The sequence below is a fragment of the Ochotona princeps genome, chromosome 19 (genome assembly GCF_030435755.1).
Source record: "Ochotona princeps isolate mOchPri1 chromosome 19, mOchPri1.hap1, whole genome shotgun sequence".
Taxonomy (NCBI): Eukaryota; Metazoa; Chordata; class Mammalia; order Lagomorpha; family Ochotonidae; genus Ochotona; species Ochotona princeps.
The window spans coordinates 23,299,455-23,317,368 of NC_080850.1; the positions used below are offsets into that span (position 1 = coordinate 23,299,455).

At 47.9% G+C, this 17,914-nt stretch overlaps 1 protein-coding gene across 2 annotated transcripts in view; it reads right to left on the reverse strand.

The window, feature by feature from the left end:
* Positions 1-96: 96 nt before the first annotated feature.
* The window catches only part of HMGXB3 (HMG-box containing 3), a 64,242-nt gene continuing 46,424 nt past the window's right edge, over positions 97-17,914 (reverse strand). For both annotated transcript variants that reach the window (XM_058677668.1, XM_058677669.1), the window contains exons 12-20: positions 14,772-15,073; positions 14,280-14,407; positions 11,044-11,175; positions 10,045-10,229; positions 5,269-5,488; positions 3,862-3,995; positions 3,014-3,130; positions 1,587-1,796; positions 97-1,139 (exon numbers count right to left, since the gene is read on the reverse strand). In XM_058677668.1, coding sequence (XP_058533651.1) covers positions 675-1,139; positions 1,587-1,796; positions 3,014-3,130; positions 3,862-3,995; positions 5,269-5,488; positions 10,045-10,229; positions 11,044-11,175; positions 14,280-14,407; positions 14,772-15,073 — 1,893 coding nt within the window. In that variant the 3' untranslated portion in view covers positions 97-674. The remainder of the gene's footprint in view (positions 1,140-1,586; positions 1,797-3,013; positions 3,131-3,861; positions 3,996-5,268; positions 5,489-10,044; positions 10,230-11,043; positions 11,176-14,279; positions 14,408-14,771; positions 15,074-17,914) is intronic.

Here is a 17,914-nt window from a genome sequence, read left to right on the forward strand (position 1 = left end):
GCAACCTGATAATTTAATAAATTTTATTCTTGTCCGAGAGGGAGGAAAAAGGCCACTGCCTCCATTTCCCTCAATAAATTAAGTAACACTCAGCCAATTCCAGGGCATGAGGCAGACCTGGGGCCCTCAAGCCAGGCCTGCTGTTTCCTTATGGCCCAGGCTGCTTCCCCTTCACAGAAGGGAGTTTTTCCTACTGCTGGCAGGGTAGACCAGGGCCCTCTGTGAGAGACCTCCCTGCTCAGGTCCCCCCAATGGGGTTGCAGGAAGAGCAACAGGGAAAGGCACCCCTCCTTCAGGGGTAATCAAGTCTAGAGGGACCAGTGGACCTCTCTAGCCCAAGGCAACAGGCTGAATCCCCTAAAGGTTCTTCCATGGCAGGAAGGAACTACAAGCCTCAGGAAGACCCCCTGCTACACACAACATGCCCAAGCGCTCTCAGAGCCAATGAGGGGGTTCTGGGCATTCCCACAGGTGTCCCCCACCCCGAGGGCTAGGAAGTAAGGACCCTAGGTCCCCATGCTAAGAAAACGGAAGCTCTTTGGTCAGTCCCAGCAGTCAGGAGGCCCTACCCAGAGAGACAGACCATCTGTGCAGGTCCCCTGGACCAATGTGCCTTAGGTGAGGGCCTTACTATATATGGCTTGAGTGAGATGGTTCCTGTTCCATAGCTGGGCTTACTCTGCTGCTGCCAGCTCCTCTTCCTCACCTTCCTCCTCTGTCTCTGTCTTGATCTGAGCGACCCCAAGGCGGTAGAGGGTGTCGCGAATGACCACCTCACCAGGCTGGCAGCTCTGCACAATGTCATGGATCTGTCGGTTGACAATCTCGCGGCTGGTGAGGAAATCCACGAGGCGGTTGTAGAGGTAATAGTGGGTGGCATTGTCAAAGGCAATGGGCCGCTGGCGGACGCTGGTGGCTTTGCTGTCGACCATGGAGGCCAGGAGGGCTGTGTAGGGTGCTAACTCAGGGCACAGGGTCATGGAGTGGTGCCCAGCACTGGGGTCTCCGGGACTGGGCTGTGTGCCTGCATGCAGGATGCGCCGGGCAGTAGTCCTGGTGACAGGGTGCTGGACTGAGTGTTCTGCTTCCATCATGTCCACTGTGTAATGCTGGTCCAGGAGTTCCGGGCAGGACACACTCTAGGAGAAACGTGGTAAGAGGCAATGAGCAAGGTGGAACCTGTGGAGTATGCAAGAAAACTTGGCGCGGTCAGCCAGCCTGCCTAGCTGCTGCTATTTTCTCAGGTGAGGAGCAGCACGGGAGAGGCCCAGGTAATTAGTGCTGTCCAGCGGCACCTCCTTTCCAGTATCCATCCTGAGGCTCTTCAGGGGGTGATCCCTTCACTCTGTTTCCCCTGCTGGCCCTTTATTTCCCCCTGTAAGAAAAGTGGCAGGCTGGCTAAGCCAGTGCTGTGTACCAGGCAGCCTGAAGCCTTGCCTGGGTCTGGGATACCCTGAACACACCACCAGGAGGCTGCTCAGTCAAGTTTGGTCTTTTTCTCTGGAACCAGTGTTTAGAGACTGGTCCCAGGGGAAGGGGCTGCGAGACTGAGGGCTGCCTGCCCGTTAAGTAGGAGGGGGACTCACCACCGGTGGCTCGGTGGGACTGGAGAAACAACCCTGGTTCCTTCCCCACATCTGGCTGGTCAGCTCTGGGTAGGAAAGGTCGGCGCACAGGGCCACTGGTGTGGCCATATCGACGATGTAGATGGGAGGCCAGTGGCGTGAGGAGGCCAGGAGATCCACGTGATCGCGGGCGCTCTCAGCCCGCACGAGGTACTTGGAGCCACAGACCACCTAGGGCAGAGAGCAGGCATGGCCTGAGGGTCAAACGCACAGCCCCCGAGTACAGCTCACTTCCCAGGAACAGGAGCACAGCCGTTCTGCTCCCTCCTACTTGTTTGTTGGAAGCTTATCCTTGCTTACCTAAGAGACAACAATCTGTTTTTAGCTCAGAACATTGCTGTTAACACCAGCCTAAAAAGGAGATTCCTGGGCCACAAATGTACGAGTCAGGGTCTCAACGTATGTACCTTACACTAGCCGCTCACCAGGCCACAGTGTGATTCAGTAGAGGTGCTGTTGCAGTGCATCCGGGCTCCCAGCTAACAGGCCCCCAGCTGTTTCACTTCTAGGTAAGTGGGTACACCTGCAGGAGTGTGCCTTCCCACCACCTTGCCTCTAAGAACTTAATCCAGGACTAAAGAATGCCCCAGGAAGAGGCCTGAAGTGCCTGTGCTCACTACGGTTAAAGGCACTGCTAATAACCCCTCTCCCCGGGCCCGGCGGCGTGGCCTAGCGGCTAAAGTCCTCGCCTTGAAAGCCCCGGGATCCCATATGGGCGCCGGTTCTAATCCCGGCAGCTCCACTTCCCATCCAGTTCCCTGCTTGTGTTCTGGGAAAGTGGGAAAGCAGTCGAGGATGGCCCAGTGCTTTGGGAACCTGCACCCGTGTGGGAGACCCGGAAGAGGTCCCCAGCTTCGGATCGGCACAGCACCGGCCCACTTGGGGAGTGAATCATCGGACGGACGATCTTCCTCTCTGTCTCTCCTCCTCTCTGTATATCGACTTTGTAATAAATAAATAAATCTTAAAAAACCCACTCCCTGTGCAGTTAGCCAGTACTCATGGGGCTGGGTCCTACCCCAGCATACTCTTCTAGAATATGCAATCAAAAACCCAATCACTGGGGTACATCAGGGCCATGCCCTTCCCCTACCTGGCCCAGGGCTCAGCCCCTTCTGCTCCCCACTACCTAAGACCTTCCCTGGAGCTACTGCAACAGGCTGAGGTATCTTAAACCCCTCCCCCTAATGGGGAGAAATGACACGGTGGCTCTTTGCGCCTCTGCCCCTCGGCAGCTGCAGCAGAGCCCCACACTCCTGCCCTAGGCTAAGGGTGGAGCCTGACCCTAGACTGCCATCCCACATGTTCAGCTGTCCAGTTTGCTCCAGCCCCTTCTTGGAATTGAGGCCTGGGAACAACAGTCAACTCTGCTCAAGTTCCTCTCTTACCTGATGGGGGCACACCTTGTAGATTTTACCTCCTGTGAACTGAGGGGGTGGCTGTCTAGCTCTTGCTCCGTTCTGTACAGATTCATAGAGGGCCAATAAGGAGAAGCAGAGCTGGTCCTGGAGGGGAAACACAAAATTAATACCACAGGCAAATGTTAAGCAGTTGGTTCTCACTGCAAAAACACTTTAATAGTTAACACAGGAGCTGCACTATGCCAACCTCTGGTAGGGACTGGAATGCCTCGGAAAGGCAAAGCCAGCAGGAGCTAACATTTGAATCTCAACATGAAGGAAGTAAGATACATAATAGGACTGGCATAGTGGGCAAGCCATTACCTGCAACATTGGCATCCTGTATGGGTATAGGTTCAAGTATCAGCTGTTCAACTCCAATCCAATTCTCTAAAATTGTGAAAGCAGTGGGAAACCTCGATGAAGTTCCTGGCTTTAGCCTGTCATTGTAACCTTGTGGAAAATGAACCAGTGTATGGAAGAGCTATCTCCTATCCCTCTCTAACTGCCTTTCAATTAAATAAAATTTTACCCCCCAAATGCCTATATGTCATGCATATATAATAGTCATTTTCAAAGAGCTTTAAAATCAGACAATGGGTAACGTATTTTGGTTATTCTTATTTCATAAACGAGGCAAATAAAACTCAAAATACGACTGATTCCTCCAAGACCCCACAGACAGCTGGAGAGCCCCAAGTTTAGACTAGTCAACAGTAGGCAAAATTCTTATGTGACTGCCAGTTCCTGTGTCTGAGTTCACATTCCTGCCTAGAAAGTGGATCCCCCAGCCTGTTCCCAGGGTACCAATATTCATGGCTACCTGGGACACTCACCTTAGAGTCTTCTGCCCCAAAGGGGATATCACACTGCTCCAGCAGGTGCTGCAGCTTGTCCTCGCTGTAGGAACCAATATCTTCCAGCCTGCAGGTGCCCTCTTGGAGCAGCCTCACTAAGGCACTGCCATTGCCTGGCAAGACACAAAGGTGCCAATGGAAGGGCACTGCCACCAGCCACCCTTCTGTGGCTTCTCACTCTAGAATGTCTAAGTGGGATATCTAGCAGAAAACTGTTGCAAAAAAAGAAAAATGCTTTTGATTCAAAGTCTGATGTCCTTCTGAACCAAGATCTCAGATGCTTACCTTAGCCTCAGCAGCAATAGTAGGTCCCCTTTTTAAAATATTGTCTATGCACCACACTCCTGAACCCTGATGAGTGGCAGAGCTGGGGTGGATGGAGGCTTAATGAAACCATTCCTTGGCTCTGGAGCAGCAAGTGTGAGGTGGGGGAAACCTTAAGATCTAATGTTAGGAAGCACTAAAGAACCAGTGGATCTACTATGCACTTATCACTCAACATAGGAAGTCATATCTAAAGTTAAAAAAAAATAGTAAGTGTATTACAATTAATGGAGAAAGTGTTTTTATGAAGTTTTTCACTTACAGATATCAATATACACATACATGCGCATATATATACCATTCTGGGACATGAAACAATGCATTTCTCACTGTGAGCTGCAGTTTAAAAAAAAAAAAAAAGTGGGACTGGGGTGAGGCAGCAGGCATTTGGCCAGGGGTTCAGATGCCTACATCCACACCACAGTATCTGGCCTCAGTGTCGAGCTCCTGACTCCCTTCCCACCAATGGAGACCCAAAAAGGCAGCAGTGGTGGTCAAATAACTGGATTCCTGCCACTCACATGGGAGATGTGGACTGTGCTCCTAGGAGCTTGCTCCAGCCCCAGTCCCAACTGTTCTAGACATTTAGGGAGGACACCAGCAGACAGGAGTGTTGTCTGTCAAATAACTGAAAGAACTAAAAATCATGTTTGCCATGCAAACATTAAATGAACCCTAGTCAAAGACAGCCACTAAGCAGCCAGATGGGAACTTTTGTCAGCAGCCTGTTCTCAGCATGTAACGTCCTAACCATGTGCAAAGACTCACTCTGAAGGCCGACTTCTTGGCCCTCACCTCTTTAGCAATGAGTCTTGGACTGTAGCCTTAGCAGCAGCTTCTATAGGGTTTAGCCACCCAGTGCAGTGTTGCCCATAAGTGCACAGCCAGCTGTGCGTCCGTCCTACAGAATGGCTACTGGCTCCTGAAAGCTGCACCAAGACTCTAGGCAATTTTGTCACTGACTGACATTATCTTTTCCCAAGGAGCCCTCTTGCTGGGGCATTATCCTAGACTACTGGCTGAGCCCCTCCATGACCTCTATCAGCCACTAGCAGGCCTTACCAGTTACTGGCTGCACATCCAAGTTTTTGTCTTTTTCAGTGTTGACAACCACAGCTCCTCTCATGAGTGGTGGGAAGAAGGGGGCGATAACAGAGGCATCAAACTTGGTGATGGGGATGCTGGCAGGAAATGCCACCTGCTCTATCACCTCTGTTTCCATTGTGGTCCAAAAGTCTTCCATGTTTACCTCACTGGAGCCCAAGAATTCAGGCCAAGTAAACTGAAAGATAAAGATAAAAATACAAAAGCCACACTATTTGAGTCACCATCTCAGACACAGGGAAAACCAAAACCAGTCCTGCTGCCACTCTTCTTCCTGCCATACCATAGGAGTCTGCCAGACTCGGACGGGCCTTGGGTCCCTTCTGCTTTTTAAGATTTATTTATTTTTTATTACAAAGTCAGATATACAGAGAGGAGGAGAGAAAGATCTTCCATCTGATGATTCACTCCCCAAGTGAGCCCGCAATGGCCAGTGCTGCGCCGATCTGAAGCCGGGAACCAGGAACCTCTTCCAGGTCTCCCACACAGGTGCAGGGTCCCAATGCATTGGGCCGTCCTCGACTGCTTTCCCAGGCCACAAGCAGGGAGCTGGATGGGAAGTGGAGCTGCCGGAATTAGAACCAGCGCCCCTATGGGATCCCGGGGCATTCAAGGCGAGGACTTTAGCTGCTAGGCCACGGCCGCCGGGCCCCCCTTCTGCTTCTATAATCACATCATTCACCTTTATACAGGCCATCTTTCCTGTGCTGCAAGGAAAGGGGAAATACTACTTGTTTATTTGTTAGGGATGCCAGACACTTCCTAGCTGTTAAGGCAGAGGAGTCTGGAATAAAATTACAAAGGTACAGACCAAGGACATGAGCAGAAGGTCTGTGCCCAAACCCAGTCCTCAATCTCCTGGCAAGAATAGCCAGAACACTACCTAAGGGAATTCCACTCACATTTTTCAAGGCCCTGGAATTTCCTTACCTCCTTCCAAGTTCCCCTGGACTGTGTCCACACATAGCCAGCTCCTCTACTCCAGGTAGCATTATCTATTTCAGGCACTCAGCACTGTGGCTGGTCCCTTTTCCTTACTGGCCCTCTTTCAGGGTCCTTGAAGTGTAACCATAATTTCACTACCTCACCACTGCCTTAGTTTGGGGTTATTTATTATAAATGCAAATACCTGAGCTATATGTCAGTCTCTATGGAGTTCAATTCTAATTTTTCATTTAAAACAATTTTCTGGGTTGATGTTGTGGTGCAGTGGATTAGGCTACTGCCTGCAATATGAGCATCCCATATGAAAGCACTGGTTTGAGGCTTGTCTGCTCCTTTCAAATCCAGCTCTCTGCTAATCTGCTGAGAAAGCAGCAGCAGATTATGGACTTGGGCCCTGCCATTCAAATGGAAGACCTGGATGGAGTTCCAGGATCCCACTTGTAGCTATACGGTGGAGTGAACCAGCAGACAGAAAGCCCATCTCTCTCTTTTCCTTTATGTCTTTTCCTTTAATACAAACAAAACAAAAAGAATAAAAAATTTCCTTAAGTAGTAGTTTTCCTTTTCAGTTCCTGGACTAGCAGCATGAACACCACCAGCATATGTGCTAAAAATCCAAATTCTTTCCGATCATCCAGACCTACAGAATCAAACACTGTGGGTAGGGTCCACAAAGTCTTCCACACCAAGCAGTTTGAGGAGCAGGGGTGAGTATTTGGCCTGGTGCTTAGGATGCCACAAGGGATGTCTGCCTATCAGAGTGCCTGGCTCTCTCTGCTCTTGATTCTGGTTCTTGCTAACGTCATACCCTGGGAGGCAGCAGGTCTGAGTTCAAGCAGGTTGGTCCCTGATACCCACATGGGAGACCTGGAGGCCTGGCCTACTTCTGATGTTGTGGACATCTGAAGGAGCAATCAGCAGACAGGCACTAAGAGCCACCGCCCTGCATGTTTCTTAAATCCACTGATGTCTGAGAACCACTGCTCTACACAAAGGCATCTCCCTTTTTTTCTCTGCAAGGCTCTGTGCCTCCTATGGGCACATGGTGCACTTCTCTAACCACAACGCCACCCCAAGAGGGGGCCAACTGAGCTTATCATCCCCTCAAGGAGCAAGAGGACAAGAAATGCGAGCCGGGGCCAGGTGACGTGGCCTAGTGGCTAAAGTCCTCGCCTTGAACGCCCCGGGATCCCATATGGGCGCCAGTTCTAATCCCGGCAGCTCCACTTCCCATCCAGCTCCCTGCTTGTGGCCTGGGAAAGCAGTCAAGGACGGCCCAATGCATTGGGACCCTGCACCCGTGTGGGAGACCTGGAAGAGGTTCCTGGTTCCCGGCTTCGGATCAGCACGCACCGGCCCGTTGCGGCTCACTTGGGGAGTGAATCATCGGATGGAAGATCTTCGTCTCTGTCTCTCCTCCTCTCTGTATATCTGACTTTGTAATAAAACAAATAAATAAATCTGTAAAAAAAAAAAAAAAAAAAAAAAAAAAGAAAGAAATGTGAGCCGGCTAAGGAAGACCCATGCTGAGAGAAAGGAATGTGGCTCCACTCCGTGGCAGAGGGGCTTTGATTGGGACAGAGGTGTCAGGCAGCACTAGAAGATGTGACTTCTGTGGGGGAAGTGGCCTCTGTCTATCCTGAAAATCCAAAGCTCTCTGTGGCCAGATGTAATTGGCAAACCGAGAGATCAGTCTCAGGAGGTACTGTGAGTAAGGGAGTGCTTTGAAGGCAGCCCCAGAGGCAGCTGCCAGCTGGAGGAAGGCAAATTCCAGCACCAGCTCTGCTTGGTTGGTCCTGTGCAAGCTCCCCAAGCTTCAGTGCCTGCATATATCTGTAAAAAACCTCACAGGGCTGTTGTGAGACCTAGGTCTCACAGTAGAGCACTCAGTGACTGGCATCTGTGAGAAAATGCCCAATGAGTCCTGTCCTGGTTACGTATTTATAGATGTGGATCTGTAAACAGCCTCTGCAGGAGACAACACACAAAAGCAAAGGTACACATGAACAAGATTTACATGTCTCATTTTATCTACAAGCAGTACTTAAAAGGCACACAGGACAATGTGTGCATGTGTTTTCACACGTATGCCTTGTTACACACAAGAAATTAGGATTTCATCAGCATATGTGGTTTTTAAAGGTTTTTAACTCAGAAGAATATAGCAAAAATCTACATTAAATCTCCAACATGCTTAGGTGGGCAGGCCAGATACACCAAAGCCACTCTCCAGAGGTTCTTCACCATGGTGAGTTTGTGAGCCATGGGTCTGCTGCCCAGAGCCATTTCCTTCCCTAGTCCTCCTGTTCCCTACAGTGACTTCTGAGATGGAGTCTCCAGGGCTCAATGCAACTCCTGGCCCATCAAGGGGGCACTCCACCCCCAGTGCAGGCCGGCCCTTTCGGCATGATGGCAGGGCATACTAATCCATGGGATTTTTTCTTAACCCTCTACAGGATTCAAGAAGATAGTTACTTTCCTCAGGGCATCCAGTCATACTGAAAGCCTTTTGTTGTTCACCTAATGAAACAGCCCTGAGTGTTCTCCTTTAATCAGTTTAGTAGTGAGTTGTAACTGTACACTTCCTAATGTTGCTGCCAGCTTGCCTTTGTGCAATAAACTTGGTTAGGATTCACTACTTTCCTCATTGTTAGGACTCATTTACTATTATGTCTTGGGCATTTATTCATTTACTTTTATTTTAAAAGATTTATTTATCTTTATTGGAAAGGCAGATTTCACAGAAACAAAGATCTTCCATCCACTGGTTCACTCCCCAAGTGGTTGCAACAGCCAGGGCTGAGCTGATTAAAAGCCAGGAGCCAGGGGTTTCTTCCAGGTCTCCCATGGGAGTGCAAGGTCCCAAGGCTTTGGGCTATCGTCTACTGCTTTCTCAGGCCACAACCAGGAGACTGGAAGGGAAGTGGAGTAGCCAGGACACGAACCAGCACTCATGGCATCCTGGCACGTGTAAGGAGAGGATTTAGTTGCTAAGTGATCACGCTTGGCCCAACTTGGGCATTTATATGCTGTAATTTGCACTATCTGATCCAATTTGGTTTATATTCTAAATTATGTAATGAGTTGAAGCAATACATCTGTTTTTGCTATTCTGTGACTGGAATCATACGTATCTTGAATATCTTATAACTATCACTGAAACCATCTGATTTTGATATAACCTGCATGAAAACATTTTTAGTTCAATGCTGAGGTTACTCATTTCTTCCATCTTCTCCATTTCACTCCATTCAAGTCCTTCAAATGGCCCATGGGATGCAATGGAGGTGCGACCTTCCACGGCATCTGGACGGCAAACGCCCCTCTATCCTTGTCCCACACTCCAGCCACAAGCTCATCCCCATCAGACCTGATTCTGGCTACAATGTTCCTCCCCAAAGCTGACAGAGCTTTCACATCTCTACTCAAGTGCACCTTCCCAGGGATCATCCCTGACCACCTGAAACAAGCAGGTATCATCCCTCCACCTGACAGAGCCTCATAGCATGCACTCCTTTCGCATGTGTTTCTGGTCTCCCCCAAAGGAGAACGTGAGCCCCATAGGCACGGGAACTCTGGCCTTGTGACTGCTACTCCCAAGTGTCTGAAGTGCCTCTAGTGCTTGTTCAACGAATCTGTTTATTGGGTAACTGAAACACTGGGTTGTGCCAGAAAAAGCCACTTGTCTTGCCTTGGGAAGACTGCCCCGGGGGATACCAGGCAAGAAGGTAGCTACCACAACAGACAGCATGCAAGCTGGCCACAGTGGGGTGGTTGAGCAGTGCTAACCTCCATGCTCTTCAGAGCCAATACCGTCTCTTCGCTCCTCTGAGCCATTTCCACCGTGGGGGCTACCCCACAGATGCCACAGATCATGTCATTGTAGTCTCGGACAGTGAGGCACTCAAAAGCCCAATAGCCATTGCACAGCAGCTCCTGCAGCTGGCCCAGCATCTCTGAGGTCAGGGTCTTCTCTGGAAAAAAAAAAAAAAAAGAAAGCAAGAGCACACAGGAGGTCACATAAAGCAAACTGAAGCCACTAGGAACAGGCTGGCTAGAACAGAAACCTTAGAGGAATGCTTCCCTACTGAAGACACGCCAGAGCCCTAACTCAGCTGGCCTTCGAGCGCTCAGCGGGCAGCTTGCTGGGAGGGCCAGTCAGTGCTGGCTGGCTGTGTTAGCGCCACAGGGGATCTGCTGAGCTGAGTGCTCGGAACATTCTCATCGAATTCTTACATTAAATTTTCACGAACTTTCAGAAAGCATTATTATCTTCAGCTGGCACCTGGAGAATCAGAGCACAGAGTAACCATCTCCAAGTCACAGTGCCACTAAAGGGACAGAGCCCAAAGGCAGGTGTGTGCACCAGCACCTCCTTCACTCTGCCCTGTCTGTCCTCACAGCATGCAGATGAGTGCGAGCTTGCAGGGGTGGACTAGGGAGGCAAGAACAGCGAAGGCAATACTATCTTCTGGATACTCTAAGCATGAATTGTGCAACTGGGAACAGATACCTGCAAGTGATGTATTCACAATGAACCTACCTATACTTAAGGATGTGCTCTAAAAGTCTGCTGTAAACCACTCTTTAGATGCATGGAAAGGCTCGCACCTTTCAAAGTTAGCAAAGCAGCTGTGAAGCACTAAAGGAAGAGTGCTTTAACGAGTCAACAATTTTCAAAGTATCAGTCTCCTCCCTCAAATGACTCTTCCAATTGAACTCAACCATGGAAACTTCCAAGGAAGTATCGGACCAGTAGTGTAGAAGGATAAAAAAGATAATTGTTACCTGTCTGCTCCTGCACCGACTTCAACACAAGGCTGATGGACACTCTGGGGTCCTCTCCCAGCTTGATTTGGTTTCGGATTGCAAAAAGCAAGTCTAGGCTCACCAGCAGCTTGTTCCCCACATTAAAGAGACCTGGTAAAGGCAACAAGGAAATTCAGTGGAACACTCAGCAGAGGCGCAAAGCAGAACATCATCTCAATGCTCAGCAACAGAGGCACAGGGATTTAAATGAGGCTGTGTTTATAAAAGAGCAAATCGTGTCTTTACAGAAAGCCCTAACATATCCTGACAAAAAGTTGTAATCCCAATGCAGTAAGCTAACATGTAGCACAGCACCTTCTCTCCTCCCAATACAACATCTCTCCTCTGCCCGCGCCAACCAGTTCTGTCCTCAGGATGGGAAGTGTGGCTCCTTCACCTCTTACACAAGGAAACCAGGAGAAAAGCACGGAGACCTTTAGCCGAGGCATGTTCTGGAGCTGTAGCAAAGGGTCATCACCCCATCCCAAATCCCAAAATCAAATAACCAGAGGAATTTAAACATAATTTACTACAAGAGGGCAACTTTACACTTGTCCAAAATACACAAATTTGCACAAAAGCAAAATTTGGAATATATGTTCCTTGTAAAGAAGGATAGCGAGGACTACGAAAAGCTAGTTTCTAAACAGGTGCACAAGAGCTGAGACCACACAGAACAAAGTTCTGGTTACACAAAAAATGTTAACGAAAACCTGTGTCCAAAAAGCTATCATACAAAAGCCTAAAAGATAACTGCTGAGATGACATGTAGACATACATTTATCACTAGTCACTAAGAAAAATTAAAACCTCAACAAGACAACTGTATATTCTTATTAGAATGGCTAAAAACCAGCAGCACCAAAAGGAAATACAGAGTGAAAACAGGCAAAGCATACTAGAACTCTCACATGTTGGTAGAAGGAATGCAAAATGGTGTAGCCACTGTGGTAAAATGGTTTGGTAATGGTTTTGTAACATTAAAAATTTGCATGGGGCTGGCATAGTGGCAACAAGCTAATCCTCCACCTTGCAGCACCAGCATCCTATACATGTGCCAGTTCTAGTTTAGACTGCTCCACTTCCCTACTTACGGCCTGGGAAAGCAGCGAAGTACAACACAGTCCTCAGGCCCCTGCGGCTGCATGGCAGATCCAAAAGAAGCTCTTGGCTTTGGATTGACTCAGCTCCAGTTGCTGTGGCCACTTGGGGAGTGAACCAGAAGATGGAAGATTCCTCTCTCTCCTCTGGGTAAATCTCTCTCTCTCTCAAAAAAAAAAAAAAAAAAAAAAAAAAAAACTTACTATTTTTAAAAAAGATTTATTTTTATTGGAAAGTCAGATACACGGAGAGGAGGAGAGACAGAGAGATCTTCCTTCTATTGGTTTACTCCCCAAGTGGTCACAACAGCTGGAGCTGCGCCGATCTGAAGGCAGGAGCTTCTTCCACATGGGTGCAGGGTCCCAAAGCTTTGGGTGATCCTCTACTGCTTTGCCAGGCCACAAGCAGTGAGCTGGATGGGAAACAGGGCTGCTGGGTTTAGAACTGGTACCCGTATGGGATCCCGGCACATGCAAGGTGAGGACCTTGGCTGCTAGGCTGCCGCAAGAGGCCCACAAATCTTATTAAAAAAATACCACTGGAACACTTGCTTTTAATAAATAAAAAAAAAATGGGCCCAGCACAACAGGCTAGTGTCTAAAGTCCTCACCTTGCATGTGCCAGGATCCCATATCGGTGCCAGTTTGTGTCCTGGCCGCCTCACTTCCCATCCAGCTCCCTGCTTGTTGCCTTGGAAAGCAGTCAGGGACAGTCCAAGACCTTGTGACCCTGCACCTGCATGGGAGACCTGGAAGAGGCTCCTGGCTTCTGATTGGCTGAGCTCCAGCCATTGCTGCCACTTGAGTTAACTTGCAGATGGAAAAATCTTCCTCTGTCTTTTCTCCTTTCTATATATCTGACTTTCCAATAAAATAGTCTTTAAATAAATAGATGGATAAATAAGATATACTTGCTATATGACTCAGCAATGTGACTCGTAAGTATGCATTTACAAGAGAAATGCAAACTTACATTCACGCAGAAGTCCATACATGGATGTTTGTACCAGCTCTATTATATTTGCCAAAATCTGGTAGCAGTGCAAAAAAGCATTTACTCATGTATTAATGGGTGATACATACACGGGCACACTCACACAGTGGCAAACTATTCAGCAATAACAAGGAATAAATCATTGACAAATACAAAACCATGGATGAATCACTAAGGATTTTGCTTCCCGGAATATGCAGATTCAAAAGGCTACATACTATTACTGTATCTGCAAGCCATTCTAGAGAGAAAAACACTGCAGGGTTGAAGAAGGGATCAAAGAGTTGTCCAAGGTTGGGGCAGGTTTGTCAGTAAAGCATGATACAAGAGACTGCGTTATGGTGATTGAACTGTTCTGTAAGTGTGGTGGAGTTACACAGTTTAGTGCAACTGTCAGGACTCTGCAAACTGTACAACAAAGTAAGCCTTACTGTAACTAAGTGTAAAAATGTATTTAATGAGACACTTGAGGACTAGTTCAAACATAATGGCTGCAGGGAAATATGCAGTCTTATTTGCTGTTAACAAGAGCATAAAATAACAGTACAAACTCAAACTGGCAATTTAAGGCTTACTGAAAACATGAATTCAGAGTAAAGCACTACTAAGAGATAGAAAGCAAACAGCAAACATTTTTCATCTTCAACACTCAGTCCATCTAAAATCCTGGATTAAAACTCTTGCAATCGTTAGTATACAGTGTTTGAGAAAACGCTCTATGTTGACAAATGCCGTGGCATGAAGGGTAAAGAGCAGAAGTCACATTTTTTCAGCATCAGCAGTTGTCCAGAAAAAATAAAGAGTTCATTACTGTAGGACTGTTCATAATAAACACACATCCCTTTAAAAATCGTCAGGTAGGAGCAAGCATTGAGCCTGGCACACACTTGCATCCCACATCATGGTGCTGGAGTTCGGCAGAAGTGCCACCATCTTCCAACTGTGGTTTCAAGATCCCGGATAAGGACAACCATCCCCTCTGGAGGCTGAGACTCAGACAGAGGAGCCCCTCTTCCTCTGCAGCCCCAGGGAGGTCTAGTGCTCAAAGACTACCGAGCACAGGGGTAGTTCCCATGTCTGCTCACTGTGGTGCTCTGAGGCAGAAGAAGGTGGGCACCCACCTGTGTAGATGTCCATGAAGCTGTGCAGGGCCAGACAGTGGGGGTTCAGACACATCTTCACCTGGGCAGTCACCATCTGCAGCCGATTGGCTGTCAGCAGCCAGCACTCCTGGGGTCCTGCCACAGAGCTAAAACCAAAACCATCACCAACAAAAAGACTCAACCTCTATATCCAGTTCCAGGACCCAGCAATCAATGACAGAACTCTCACGACTTTTAACACAAGCAAAAGGTGCTGGATTTGGATTCTATGATTTTTTTTAGGTGGGAGTTTCCACTTTGTTTGAATGTAGTCCACAGTAATGTCCCTATGATGACCATAACTCTCATTTCTGAATCCTAAACTCATGCTAACTGTCAGCAGAAATGATACCATTACTGTATTTTTAGCAACTATAAAGGTAAAGGAGGTCTAGAGAGAGTGAAGAATCACTTCACAGCTCACAAGCTAAGAGGGATGCGGCAGCCAGCAGCAAAGAAAAGAGTACTTACTTCTGTCCCCCTTTGAATAACGGGCTGCCACAGAGAAGGCACTGTGTGGACGGAGACTCATAATAATTCGACCAAGAGGTCTGCTCGATGGTGACTGTTTCTTCACTCACGTTGGACAGGATAAGTCGAGAGTTATTGAGTTCATGAATCAAAGCAAAGACCTCAGCCAGCTCTGACTCATTCTCAGGGATCTGCACAACTTTGCGCAGCAGCTGCAGTGTGGACTGGCGCTGGATCTCCCTCTGGGCTGCACTCAGGGGCTCCGTGGCACTCAGCCCATCTGGGAGTGGTGTGCTCGCTTCCTGGAAAGAGAAAGGATCAATTAAACACACAGCAGGAAGTGCCAGCTTCAGGCTAAATTCATGAAAACCTGGGGTCCTTATCAGTAATGACTAAAGGCTGATGCTCCCTTGGGTTCAGTTTCTCTAAAATATCCACACACACACATTTATCAGATTTTATTCACCATGGGTGTGTATGAAGGTTAACACAGCTTGACTTTAGTTCTGGATATGACAGTTGACAGCTGTACACAAGGACCCAAGGCAATTCAATCATGAGATAGCAGATAAAAATACTAGTACTCTCCTGTCCCTTAAGCTGTTGTGCACACTAAATAAGATGCTGCAAGTAAAGTACTTAGCATAGTGTTTGTAATGCAACAGATTATAAATGCTAGTTTTGATAAATAAACAAGTATTTGCACCACTTAAAGTGCCTGTCTTTAGGGGCTAGCATTGTGAACAGCAGGTTAAGCCACCAACTGAGGTGCAGCAAGTTAAGCAATGCTGCCATCCCGGAGGAGCATCAGTCCAAATTTAGCTACTTTGCTCCCAATCCAGCTCACTGCTCATGACCCTGGGAAAGCAGTGAAAGGTAGTCCAAGTGCTTTTTGCCTCTGTCACCCCAGGGGAGATCCAAATGGATGTTCCTCATTTGTGGCCTAGCCACAGTCACTGTAACCATTTGCAGAGTGAACCAGCAGATAGAAGATCTCTCCTTCTGCTTCTCTCCACCATCCCCGTAATTCTGCCTTTAAAAAAATAAAAATTTAAATATATAAATATATTTGTTTATAATTATATATATATGTATATACATATACAAAAAAACTGTATCTGCTTTAATTCTTTATGGCTTCCAGATTCAAGGGATTTATATACCAAGGGATTACAGATGAAGAACAAGGTTCTGCAATATTAAGAACAGATTCTTCTCAGACAAATGCCTTTGCAACAGAAGCTCCTTCCTCATCCTCTTGCCAACACAGCATGGATCCTTGCTCCCTGGTGCGCCAGGCCTGGGTGCAGTGCTATACTACAGGTCATCTTCAAAATCACTGTCCCACTTTCCAGCATGTTTACTGACCTGGGCAGTAAGAGATGCAAATTCAGAATTGCTGGACATTTTACATGCTGCCTTGTAGAAGTGAAAGCCTGGCCCACAGCAGGCACTCAGTAGGTGTTAGCTACAAAAATGAATGAACAAATGGCTGCCAAAGAGTCACCTGGCAGCCACAGTGTGTGTTCCTAGTCATGATTATATGGGGCCAGAGGCTATTAAGACCATAGGAGCCCTGGGTACCGGGACGTGTGGAAACTCTTGAGTGGTTTCCCCCTTTGTCTCTCCCCTTCCCACTGCCCTGTTTCAACAGAGTGAAACTCCCGCTCAAACAGCCAGCTAACATTCAAATTTTTTTTTTAGAGAGTTAGCAAGAAGGAAAGAAGAGCTAGAGGGAGCTTCCACCTGATGGTTCACTGCCCAAATGGACACAATGGCTGGAGTTGACCTGATCCGAAGCCAGAGAAGCTTCCTCCAAGTCTCCCACATGCGTGCAGGGGCACAAGGACTTGAGTCCTAACTCTGCTGCTTTCCCAGGCCATAGCATGAAATTGGATTGGAAGCGGAGCATCCAAGACTCAAACTGATACCCCCATAGGATGCTGGCACCACAGGTGGAACCTTAGCCTCTTAGTATGTCATAGTGCTGACCCCCCAAATCATTTTCTTTAATAGTGCCTGCCTCACTCATACTCCCTCCTCCAACCAAATGGAACAATCTTCACCTTCATTCACGTTCATCATGGATTAGGACACACTTCCCTTTGCCACTGGAAGCCCACCAGGGCTCCATCCAGGCCCCTGAACTGTTCCATGTATCAACCCTTCTCCCAAGGCAGATCCCTCACATCTCCCTTCATACCCTCAGTCCAGTCACTCCATCTGCTACCTCAAGGTACTATCACTTTCTCTTAAAAACAAACAACCCACCCAAACTCATGGGAAGAATATATGAAGAGCACTGAAAATCATTAATTTTTTTTTTTTAAAAAAGCCCCACATAGCTAAGTGACCAATGAACCAAAAATCGATATGAGTCAGATTACTTATGATCTACATCAAAGAATTGTAAAACCTAATATACTTGTAAGGCCCTATGATACTTGGAAATGGGGAGGGAGAGCAGAGAAATCTTACATCACCCTAGAAGGTGTGAGGAAGACAGGAAGTATAACCTATCAGGATCATAACTGGTAACTCATAGACAACAGACTCAAATCAGCATTAGACAATAGCAAAACTACAAAAGCATATAGGGGGAATCAGGAGCAATCCTAACAACCTCTTTTTTTTTTTTTAAAGATTTATTATTTTTATTACAAAGTCAGATATAAAGAGAGGAGGAGAGACAGAGAGGAAGATCTTCCATCTGATGATTCACTCCCCAAGTGAGCCGCAACGGGCCGGTGTGTGCCGATCCGATGCCGGGAACCTGGAACCTCCTCCAGGTCTCTGATGTGGGTGCAGTGTCCCAATGCATTGGGCCGTCCTAGACTGCTTTCCCAGGCCACAAGCGGGGAGCTGGATGGGAAGTGGAGCTGCCAGGATTAGAACCGGCGCCCCTATGGGATCCCGGGGCGTTCAAGGCGAGGACTTTAGCCGCTAGGCCATGCCGCCGGGCCCTCCTAACAACCTCTTAACAGGAGGTCATACACATAGAGCAGGGGGGACCCCAGAGTGGAGCAGGTGGACAGGAGGAGGCTTGTATCCCAACCCTGAAGACTCCAAGATCCTCACCAAGCACTATCAGTACGAGCACCGAGGACTACATCCCAACTGCCAAGGAGACCACGGGGAAATGG